This window comes from Giraffa tippelskirchi, chromosome X (genome assembly GCF_054371585.1).
Source record: "Giraffa tippelskirchi isolate mGirTip1 chromosome X, T2T-mGirTip1v1.2.pri, whole genome shotgun sequence".
Lineage (NCBI taxonomy): Eukaryota > Metazoa > Chordata > Mammalia > Artiodactyla > Giraffidae > Giraffa > Giraffa tippelskirchi.
The window spans coordinates 1,221,030-1,233,123 of record NC_137289.1 but is presented as its reverse complement, the minus strand read 5'-3'; the positions used below and the strand labels follow the sequence as shown (position 1 = coordinate 1,233,123).

At 43.5% G+C, this 12,094-nt stretch overlaps 1 protein-coding gene and 1 non-coding gene across 2 annotated transcripts; one reads left to right on the top strand and one right to left on the bottom strand.

Annotated features, from left to right (window-relative positions):
* The first annotated feature begins 7,007 nt into the window (after positions 1-7,007).
* Positions 7,008-7,639, top strand: LOC145535298 (thymosin beta-4). The gene has a single exon (XM_081563703.1). The coding sequence runs from the start codon at positions 7,080-7,082 to the stop codon at positions 7,212-7,214; it is 135 nt and encodes a 44-aa protein (XP_081419829.1). The 5' UTR covers positions 7,008-7,079; the 3' UTR covers positions 7,215-7,639.
* A 1,375-nt stretch (positions 7,640-9,014) lies between these two features.
* TRNAR-CCU (transfer RNA arginine (anticodon CCU)) lies at positions 9,015-9,087 on the bottom strand. Its single transcript has one exon. It is a non-coding gene; the product is annotated as a tRNA-Arg (tRNA).
* Between the last annotated feature and the right edge of the window lie 3,007 nt (positions 9,088-12,094).

Below are 12,094 nucleotides of genomic sequence, written 5' to 3'. Positions count from 1 at the left end.
ATCTCCCAGAACTTGCTCAAACTCCTGTACATTGAGTCAGAGATGCCCTCCATCTATCTCATCCTCTGTCATGCCCTTCTCCTCTTGCCCTCAATCTTTCCCATCATCAGGATCTTTTCCAATGAGTCAGCTCTTCGCATTAGGTGGACAAAGTATTGGAGTTTCAGCTTCAGCATCAGTCCTTCCAATGAATATTCAGGGTTGATATCCTTTAGGATTGACTGGTTTGATCTCCTTGCAGTCCAAGGGACTCTCAAGAGTCTTCTCTAGCACCACAGTAAAGCATCAGTTCTTTGGCCCTCAGCCTTCATTATGGTCCAACTCTCAACATCCATACATGACTACTGGGCAAACCATAGCTTTGACAATATGGACCTTGGTCAGCAAAGTGATATCTCTGCGTTTTAAATATGCTGTCTAGGTTTGTCATAGTTTTCCTTCCAAGGAGCAAGTGTCTTTTAATCATGACTTCAGTAACTGTCCACGGTGATTTTGGAGCCCAAGAAAATAAAATCTATCACTGTTTGCAACTTTTCCCCATCTATTTGCCATGAAGTGATAGGACTGGATGCCATGATCTGTTTTTTCCAATGTTGAATTTCAAGCCAGCTCTTTCACTCGCCTCTTTCACCCTCATCAAGAGTCTCTTAGTTCCTCTTGCTTTTTGTTAGTAAGGTAATATCATCTGAATATCTGAGGTTGTTGATATTTCTCCCTGCAGTCTTGTTTCCAGCTTGTGTGTCATCGAGTCCAGCATTTCACATGATGTACTCTGCCTATAATTTAAATAAGCAGCGTGACAGTATGCAGCTTTGCTGTACTTGTTTCCCATTTTTGAACCAGTCTGTTGTTCCATGTCTGGTTCTAACTTTTGCTTCTTGTACTGCATACAAGGTTTCTCAGGAGACAGGTAAGGTGGTCTGGTATTCCTATCTCTTGAGGAATTTTCCACAGTTTGTTATGATCCACACAGTCAAAGGCTTTAGTGTAGTCATAGAAGCAGAAATAGATGATTTATTTTCGGATTCCCTTGCTTTTTTCATGATCCAATGAATGCTGGCAATTTGATTTCTGGTTGCTCTGCCTTTTCTAAAACAACCTTGAACATCTGGAAGTTCATGGTTAATGTACTGTTGAAGCCTGGCTTGGAGAATTTTGAGCATTACTTTACTAGTGTGTGAGATGAGTAAAATTGTGGGGTGGTTTGAGCATATTGGCTTTGCCTTTCTTTGGGATTGGAATGAAAACTGACCTTTTCCAGTCCTGTGGCCACCGCTGAGTTTTCTAATGGATTTTATCTTTACCTATGTGGTTAACTTTGCTGCTATTCTTTATTTCTGCATATGATTTTGAGTTACTGTCTAGTGTCCTTTCATTTTAACTTGAAGTTCATTTTAACCCTGCAGTCTCTCTGGTACTGTAGTTTTAATAGTTATGAAGTCTGTCAGGTTGTATGTGTGTGTGTGTGTGTGTGTGTGTCTTTGTTTATTTGTTTTGCTTTGTTTGAATGTGGAAATGTCTCGATTTCCCTGGACATATTTAATAGAAACCTTGGCTGAAAGGTTTTCTTTTTACCTTCATCATTAAAGATATATCAGCCACTCATTCACTGCTCTCTGGCCTCCATCGTTTGTGAAGAGAAGTTGGCTGTAAATCATGTTGATGATCCACTGTACTTTATGAGTTCATTGCTTTGCAGATCCAGTAGTCACTTGAGTGACACTACAGCGAGTCAGGTTCAAGACAATGTATTAGTCTGTAGTGAGCTCTGCTGAAATCAACTGAAAAGCCATGGAGGGAGAGTGTAGTAATATCCCATGCTGGAGAATGTTGTTTATTTTTTATGGGGAAAAATGGGATCTAAAGTGGATTTACCATATGGTAGGAATTTAGGGGGGAGGGGCACGTGGGCATCGTTTTAGAGGTGAGGGATTTACAGTAGAAAAGGTTTTCGATTGTTGGGTCATATGGAAGTTCTATTTCCAGTTTTTTTGAGGAATCTCCACACTGTTCTCCATAGTGGCTGTACTAGTTTGCATTAACTAATTTAATAAAGAAAAGAAAAGAAAAGAAAAAGTTTTCGAGAAAAGGCCATTGGGGCGTAATGGAGATTTCTCTGGTTAGAAGAATCTAACAGAATCTGCATGTAATTCGAGTCCTGGATCCTGGACATCACTTGGTATTCTTTTTTTTTTTTTTTTTTTTATAAATTTATTTATTTTACTTGGGGGCTAATTACTTTACAATATTGTAATAGTTTTTGCCATACATTGACAAGAATCAGCCATGGGTTTACATGTGTTCCCCTTCCCGAACCCCCCACCCACCTCCCTCCCCCTCCCATCCCTCTGGATCATCCCACTGCCCCGGCCCCGAGCCCTTGTCACATGCATCGAACATGGAATGGTGCTCTGTTTCACATATGACAATACACATGTCTCAATGCCATTCTCCCAGAACGTCCCACCCTCACCTTCTCCCTCAGAGTCCATAAAATTGTTCCATGCATCTGTGTCTCTCATTCTGTCCCGCATATAGGGTTATCGTTACCATCTTTCAGATTCCATATATATGCATTAGTATACTGTATTGTTGTTTTTCTTTCTGGCTTACTTCACTCTGTATAATGGGCTCCAGTTTCATCCATCTCAGTAGAACCGGTTCAAATGTATTTTTTTTAATGGCTGAGTAATATTCCATTGTGTATATGTACCACAGCTTCCTTATCCATTCATCTGCTGATGGACATCTAGGTTGCTTCCATGTCCTGGCTATTGTAAACAGTGCTGCGATGAACATTGGGGTACACGCGTCTCTTTCAATTCTGGTTTCCTCGGTGTATATGCCCAGCAGTGGGATTGCTGGGTCATATGGCAGTTCTATTCCCAGTTTTTTAAGGAATCTCCACACTGTTCTCCATAGTGGCTGTACTAGTTTGCATTCCCACCAACAGTGTAAGAGGGTTCCCTTTTCTCCACACCCTCTCCAGCATTTATTGCTTGTAGACTTTTGGATAGCAGCCATTCTGACTGGTGTGAAATGATACCTCATTGTGGTTTTGATTTGCATTTCTCTAATAATGAGTGATGTTGAGCATCTTTTCATGTGTTTGTTAGCCATCTGTATGTCTTCTTTGGAGAAATGTCTGTTTAGTTCTTTGGCCCATTTTTTGATTGGGTCATTTATTTTTCGGGAATTCAGCTGCAGAAGTTGCTTGTATATTTTGGAGATTAATTGTTTGTCTGTTGCTTCATTTGCTATTATTTTCTCCCATTCTGAAGGCTGTCTTTTCACCTTGTTTATAGTTTCCTTTGTTGTGCAAAAGCTTTTAATTTTAATTAGGTCCCATTTGTTTATTTTTGCTTTTATTTCCAATATTCTGGGAGGTGGGTCATGGAGGATCCTGCTGTGATTTATGTCGGAGAGTGTTTTGCCTATGTTTTCCTCTAGGAGTTTTATTGTTTCTGGTCTTACGTTTAGATCTTTAATCCATTTTGAGTTTATTTTTGTGTACGGTGTTAGGAAGTGTTCTAGTTTCATTCTTTTACAAGTGGTTGACCAGTTTTCCCAGCACCACTTGTTAAAGAGGTTGTCTTTTCTCCATTGTATATTCTTGCCTCCTTTGTCGAAGATAAGGTGTCCATATGTGCGTGGGTTTATCTCTGGGCTTTCTATTTTGTTCCATTGATCTATATTTCTGTATTTGTGCCAGTACCATACTGTCTTGATGACTGTGGCTTTGTAGTAGAGTCTGAAGTCAGGCAGGTTGATTCCTCCAGTTCCATTCTTCTTCCTCAAGATTGCTTTGGCTATTCGAGGTTTCTTATATTTCCATACAAATTGTGAGATGATTTGTTCTAGTTCTGTGAAAAATACCATTGGTAGCTTGATAGGGATTGCATTGAATCTGTAGATTGCTTTGGGTAGAATACTCATTTTCACTATATTAATTCTTCCAATCCATGAACACGGTATATTTCTCCATCTTCTGCTTTCTCTTTGGAAACGTCTGGGAGCAATGCTGCCGTAGGCTAACAGTGATGAGGACAGGAAACAAGGCAAGGCATCTAGCACTCTGCCTGCCAGATAGTCTCGGTAAGTGTCAGTGATAACGACAGTGACAATGCAAGTTTGTGTAGAAGATTTGTATCCAGGTCAGGGTGGGATTTCTGGTCCAGTCATTAGGGTCAGAAGAAGGCATTGCCCTTAGCTGACAAGGGACACAGTTTCTAAGTTCAACACTGACCTTTGCTTACTCGTTTCTTCAAAAGTGTCTATTTTAAAATTATTTTAAAACATGCCATAAAGTATACAAATCATGACTATGAGGTCAAAAATTCGAAAGCCATGTATCAACAGTACTCAGGCAAAGGCATTTAAGAAAGAAATACCCCAATACCACACACCTCCTCAGAGAGCAGAGAAAGCGGTGGAACACGGTCTAACTCATCCAAGGTGATCAAGACAGTGATGCCACTGAAGCCTGGCTCAGTTATCACAAGAAAGAAAACCACAGGTCAATCTCCTCCATGAAAATCCAAAACGCAGCACCAGCACCCCAAGTGAAGGGATTTCCTGAAAAACCTAACCCTTGACGATGAAGCTGGATCCTCTCCAGAAAGGTAAGGTTGGCCCAACACTGGGAAATCAGTGCTATTTCCCACTTCAGCAGGACCAGAAATAGAAACAGCATGATCATCTCAATAGATCTCTGCTGCTTCAGCAAAGATTTTAATGACATTTTTCAAACATACAAAAAATCTGGGAGAATAGCATAATGAATTCCCATTGAACAATGGTTAAGGTACTGTTGTTTCATTTCATTTTCCTTTGTTGATATATTTTAGAGTAAATCCCAGACTCTTAAATTCTCAGCCCCCCTCGTTTCTGTTTCTTCTCTTTCTTCACACACACCCCCCCCACCCCAAGTTGCCAAACATCTGGCAGGAATCACTTAAGACATTGTTCTCCATTTGTTGATTATTCAAGAGTTGTTGCTCATGTACTTACTGTGTGCTGGCCCCTAAGCTAGGCTGGGGACACAGTAGTTCGTACAACTCACAGGCTCTCATTCCACATTGGGTTAGGAGCCCCTGCTCTATTCTCCCTTAAGTCCCTGTGCTTCTAGCCATAATAAGATGGTTTGCACAACGTTTGCTTTATGTGGGTTGGTCCCAGGGGACTGTGAGCTCCATGAAGGCAGGGGTTCCTACACCTTTTGCTTTTGCATATCCTGGCCCTAGTACACAGTTGGCACAAGAGTGCTCGTAAATGCCTTTAGGAGGATAACAGTAGTTACTTGAGAGGACACAAAGGCTGACGGAAGCTGCTCGTTTCTCTTCGGTTTGGTTTTTAGTGGAGGTTGGTGGGAATGTTAGAGTTCAGAGTTATTCAAAGTGAACAATCTCTGAGCAGGATTGTAGGGCAAAGGCGAGAGGTTAGTGAAGGTGGGAGAGTCAGGCTGGTAGAAGGAGAACACCAGTAGCATCAGTGATGTTATACCCAGAAATATAATCTGTTAAGGGAAGGAGGGTCAGGAGCTCTGAAAGTCAAGGGGGCAGAAGGAGTTGTCAGTCCAATTTTCCCTGCTCCCACCTGCCCTTACAGCAGTCACATGTCATCGAGTGCATTCCATTCAATAAGCCCTTTTTGTGCTAAGGCTCATTTCTTCCTCACCGTTGCTCGTTGAAGCACTGAGGGTCCTAGGGTCTAACTAGCTAAGTCTAAACATGTCTAAGACATGTGCCCATGTCTCACAGTTCTCAAGTGGCAGGGTCAGAATGTTCACCCAGCTCTCTCCAAAATTCAGTCTCAGCCACTAAGATGCACCTTCGAGAAATCGAACGCAGTCTCTTAAAGACAGAAAAAAAAAAAAGATGCAAAGACCAGGCACAGGAGACAGATACCCTAACCAGGTCTCTCGCTCAACAAGCCCCCCCCCCCGCCCCCGCTTTCCCCTCTCCATTTGTCGGTGTTGTCTCCATGCTGGGAGTGGGGATGTGTCCTGGCTCACATCCCCCAGAGAGGAAGAAGCTTCCTCTCTGGCTCCAATCTAGAACATTCTGGTGGGATGAGGTACCACGACAGGCTCAGCATGGGCACTATGCCCAACTCTGCCTCTGGCGGGGGGGGACGGGGGAAGGAGATTTTTCAGCAGAAGTGGGTAGGGGTGCTGGGTTGACAAAACACTCCACTCTAGATTTACAGAAAACACATTAAGTGTCCATGGGAGACCAAAGCCCTGAAGTAATTAATTACTGAAGTTGGCATGCTGCCACACTTGAAAGCAACTGCAGAACGTTGGCAGAGTGAATGTATTTGATGAGACTATGATGAACCTGTGGCTCTGTTTTAGCACAAAACGTTTGTAACTGGACACATTTCATTATCCAGAGGATGCAAAGAAAGATCTGCCAAGCACTTAGTCCGGTGGGAACTCTATAGTAAAGTTCTCCAAGACTGGCAGTGATCATGGTTCACCAGTGGCCCGCAGGTTATATTCGTGATCTTATAGCTGCTGACCCTCCACTGCGGGTCGCAGCCCTAGCCACACCCTTTGTCAGCCACATCACATTTCCCACAGGTGCCATGCACTTCTCTGCCTCGATACCCTTGCAGATGCCCCTCTTGGGGACTGGACCGTCTTTTTCCCTCCTCATTCACCTGTGGGACTTCTACTGATATGTCAGGATCCATCACCAACATTTCATGCACTGAGAAATTCTCTAAGAGCTGGCCTCTCACCTTGAGTTCTTTGAGGCTGTGGATGAGGAAACAAAGTGTGTAATATTTAGGCTGTCCAACGGCCTCGATATGATTCTGCACCCCAGGCAGTTGTGAAATGGTGGTGCATCTGTTCTACATTCCCTATAGATTGTCTGTTGGAGCACAATCTCCAGAGTTTTTTCAGGTTATTGTATGCTTTTTTTTTTTTCAATAGTAAAATGCCAAGATGAAGGAGAGCAATCTTAAGAGAGCTTTAGCATGAATAAAGAAGTGAAATGGGCACTCAGCGGCGGCCACAGCGCAGACCAGACTTCGTTCACTCGCTCGCAGCTCGCTCCGCGCCTTCTGCAACCATGTCTGACAAACCCGATATGGCTGAGATTGAGAAGTTCGATAAGTCGAAATTGAAGAAAACGGAAACGCAAGAGAAAAATCCACTGCCTTCGAAAGAAACGATTGAACAGGAGAAGCAAGCAGGCGAGTCGTAATGAAGCGTGCGCCGCCAGTATGCACTGTACATTCCACAAGCATTGCCTTCTTATTTTACTTCTTTTAGCTGTTTAACTTTGTAAGATGCAAAGAGGTTGGATTGAGTTTAAATGACTGTGCTACCCCTTTTCACATCAAAGAATGGAGAACTACTGACAACGTAGGCCGCGCCTGCCTCTCCATCTGCCTGTGTGGCTGGCAGGGAAGGAAAAGAACTTGCGTGTTGGTGAAGGAGGAAGCTGGGTGGGACGACAGTGAAATCTAGAGTAAAAAGCTGGTCCAAGGTGTTCTGCGGGCTGTAAAATGCAGTTTAATCAGAGTGCCATTTTTTTTTTTGTTGTTGTTCAAATGATTTTAATTATTGGAATGCACAATTTTTTTAATATGCAAATAAAAAGTTTTAAAACCTGAAAAAAAAAAAAAAGAAGTGAAATGATACTCTTTAGGAAAGGTCACTGCAGAAAAATGTGACTCAATTACATGAGGACAGAGTGAGCAGCTTAGTGGTGCAGGAAGGGATCTGGGAATCAACCATCCCTCACCCAACACACTGGTGTTTTCACACGAGTTAATGAAACACTGAAGGCCACAAGAAAGAGAATTATTCAAAGGGAACAATTAGTTAATGGCAACCTGTTGCTTGAACTAACTCAATTCTCGATTAGGCAGTGTGAAAGTGTGATCGGAGTCAATAAAATCTTGAAGCCTTCGTTTGCCATTCTTAGAAGAAAGAAGGAAAATGCATGAGCAAGCAGCTAACTGAGGGGGTAGAAAGGTTAAATTGATGTAGGGAGACTCTATATCTCTATCTGTAACAGTATCCATATAACTGTATCTTTCTATCTATATCTGCACCTCTGTGTAGGCACCTGTCTATCTATGTCTCTATACGCAGAGAGAAGGATGAAAGCAAATAATACCACCAATTTGAACTGGCATATTATGCCTGAGTAGTGGACTTAGGGGTGAATTCCATTTCCTTCATAAATCATATTTGTTATCAATTTTATTACACTCAAGATTTATTATTTCTACAACTGGACCAAAGACTTCACAGTAGAAGTTAGGTTAAATTAGAGTACCCCATCATAGATTATCAGGGGAAAGTAGAATGCTTCTCCTTAGCTAACTTCTGGAAGGCTACCTTTGAACATTCATTAAGTGTTGCTGGTACATTGTAAGAAGTAATAAAGTTGGTGTGATGGTCTATAGATAAAAAAGAGTCACCCAACACCTGAATTCTCGTGTCGTTGGATGAGAATTGAAAGGCGTCAATGTCATTCACCCCCAAACCTTTGGCACAGAAGGTTCTAATTTGGAGCTAGGAAAGTCAGAAGAGGATATAACTCGATCTCGGTTGTTGGTCGGGCAGACACTCCATTCTTATCCGTTGTTCTTTGTTTTCTTCGTGTTTTTTTTTTTTTTTTTTTCGTTTTCCCACGTTTTTGATCCTTTCTTAGCATCCGTGGACTCTATTTGGGAAACTAAGACACTAGCGTCAGGAAGCCAGCAGATGGAGATGTTGAGCTGCCTTTGTGAATGTCAGCCAGGCCCTCCTTCACAAATACAGTGGTTCCAACTTTAGTGGGGTTGAGAGCAACCTGGAGAATGCACTTAAAATGTAGCTTCCCAGTGCCCACCCACGGAGTTGATTCTGTAGGCCTTGCATAGGGCCAAGGAGACTGGATTATTTATTTATTTGACTGTGCAGGGCCTTTGTTACAGGGATATTCCTTGAGGCATGTGAGATCCTTAGTCGGGGCATGTGAGCTCTTAGTTGTGATATGAGATCTATCTAGTTCCCTGACCAGGGATCAAACCTGGGCCCGCTGCATTAGGAGCACAGAGTCTTAGCCACTGGACCACCAGGGAAGTCCCTGGGAGTCTGGATTTTAACACACCCACTATCCTGTGATCCCGAGGCAGGCTGGTCCATGCTCCACACCTTGAGAAACTCTGATGCAAATGGTAATTGTACCCTGGGCGGGCATGTATGGAAATGTGAAGAGAAAGGGTATAAGTCGAGAAGGGAGCAGAGTGAAGACGAGTTCTGGAGAGGCCCGCCGTGGAAGTTCCCACTAGTGTCGGGGAGGGCAGAGGTACCAAAGATAATGAGAAGTGGCCAGATGGACAAGAGGATAACCAGAGGACATGTACTTGTGGAAGCCAAAGGAACACAGAAAGAGGGCAAAGAAAAGCAAGAGGCGGTTCTTGGTGAGGAATGCTGCTGTGAATCAAAAGAGATGAGGACCAGATCCACTCGATTTGGCCACACAGAGGTCACTGGCAACTTTCAGGTGAGTGCCATTTGAAGAGTTGTGGGAGCTCATGTTGTGCTGGCTTACAGTAGGTCACAGAGCACATGGGAGGGGAGGAAATTGAGGCAGCAAGCGTGGACAAGTCTTGATAGACCTTTGACTGCTAAGAGATGGAGAGTGGGGGTGGGGTGGTTTGATTGAAAATAGAGCCAAGAGACTCTCCTTCGAGGTGAAGGAGAGTTGAATACGTGCCAAGGTCAGTGGGAGGGGCGGGGAAGAGAAAGAGGGGCTCAACATAGAGGATGGAGAGACACTGTGGCTAAAAGAGTGGATACTGCAAGGTTTCTGGATGACAGGAAGCCATGGGCCCTAGAACACAGGGGCGAGGCCCTCTCCCCTCAGACAGGGGGACAGTTTGGGACAGGGGCAGGTAGCCTGTAGGTTTGAGGGCAGTAGGTGCTGGGGTTTCCATCTGAGCCATTTTTCTCAGAAAAATAGGGAGAGAGTGAGTTGCTGAGCCTGGCAAGGGAGTTGTGAGGGGAAGGAGCAGGATTAAAGGTGGAGCAGGGTGGAAAGGGCTCGAAAATGGCAAGTGGAGAAAGTGGGTTGATCAGATGCAAATGGGATTACTGGGGAGCAATTTGAGGGCCTGGTTGAGGCTGTCAGTCATCAATCCAAGGAGCTAATTCTTGGCCATCTTAGGTAATTTTCTCCACTGTGGCAGGGGCCAGCAAAAGGAAAGAGAGCTGGGTTTTCAGAAAAATAGGACTTCACCCGACAAAGGCAGGGGCATCCCAGGAGGTTATGGGAAAGGGACTGACTGAGATGCTAGACCTTCACTCATGAGAAGCTAGGAGGGCTCCTGGACAGAGGAAAAGGAAAAGGGCCGGTGGAGTGGGTGTTCTGATGAGGCTGGTAAATGGATGCGGTGGGGACACAAGACTAAACGGGAACTGGAAGGATAGGAGGCAGTGGTTCAGGTGCACCATATAGGAAGGGCAGATTTCTAAGATGGAGCAACTTCAGGTGCGGCCCTCGAAGTTGATGGACTTTAAACAGAGTGCAGGAGCAGGTCATTTTAGATGAGGACATTTAAGGCACCGAGAGGCCAGAGAATACGGACAGAAATTGGGGTGAACACAAGTTCCCAAGTGCTGAGTGAGTAAACACAGGTGACCGACAGACAGACAGATGTGGAGGCTGCTTCAGAGAACTTCTTTGAAGATTAACTTTGCAAATTATGATTTTGGACCTTCTAAATCCAATTGTTATATTGGACACTTGTTAAAATGTCGGTTAGCTGTGTATCATCTTGTCTCTTGTTAGGACCTTTCAACATCATCCAGATGTTAGTCCTCCCTGAGATAACTTACAGCTTTAATGCAATCCCACACAAATGCCAAAAAGTTCTTCCCTCCCCTCCCAGGGATGTCAAAATGATAGACTAGGAAAAAAAAAAAAAAAAGCAAGAAAACTACAAAAACAACCAAAGGGAAGAGCTTTACATGAGAACTGGCCAACCAGATATTACAGGATAGTCCAAAGTCTCTATAATTAAAACAGTGTGGTCTTGGACCACAAGTAGACAGACTAACCGATGGAATGTAATGGAAAGCACAGACTAGACCAAATAACATACAGAAATCTATGGTATGATAAAGGTGGTATTTGAATCAGAGTGGGCAAAGATGAATATTTTTACTAAATGATGTGATCGTGAGGAAAGTATATACTATTCGATTCGTGAATATGTCAAATCTGTGTGTCCACATGAAGGAAATAAAGCAATTGGAGCTCTATGTGCCGTCAGCAAAAAACACCAGTTTCCCCAGGAACACCGATTCAAAAATGAAAAATAAACCTTAAAAACATTAAAAAAAAAATTAAGGAGAAAGATGTTACAACCGCAGAGTAAAGATAAAGCTCTTTTAACAGGCACGGGAAAGCACACATATAAAGACTAATATCCCAACATACCCGTGACTTCTATGAATTGATAACAAAAACCTTCTACCAAAGGGAAAACTGAAAAACCTCCCCCAGTACATTGTCATGGAGAAAAAATTGAAATGGTCAATCAGCCTGAAAATAGAGCTCAACCTTATGAGTGACTGGAGACATGCAAAAGAATAATTCTCCCCGATGTAATTTTACACCCACTAGAGTGGCAACAGGCAAGAAATCCGATTCCAGCAAGTATTTGGTGAGGACACGGAACAATGGGACTCAACCCACTGGTGGAGGTAGAAGTTGGGCACAGTTTCCCTGCCCTCAGTGAGCCTATGACCTAGCCGTCCCAGTCCCTTAAACACGGAAATGCCTATTGCATGTGGGCTAGACATCAGAACACTGCTTGCATCCGTGCTCTGAAGGGCTCTCAAGTGGAAAGCATGCAGATGTCCAGGGACAAGGAGAAAAATGGAGGGACGAAGGGAGGCGTGGCTCCACAAAGGTATATGACAGAGCAGGGAAAGAGAGAGCCTGGTGGAGACAGGGCACACTGTAGATACTGCGTGATACTGCCACAATGTCGAGTGATGCAAAGAGCAAGTGGCGGAAGACCACAGAGAACCTGATACAATTGATGGTGATTTGCAGACAACGTGTGTAAGCAAGGCTAT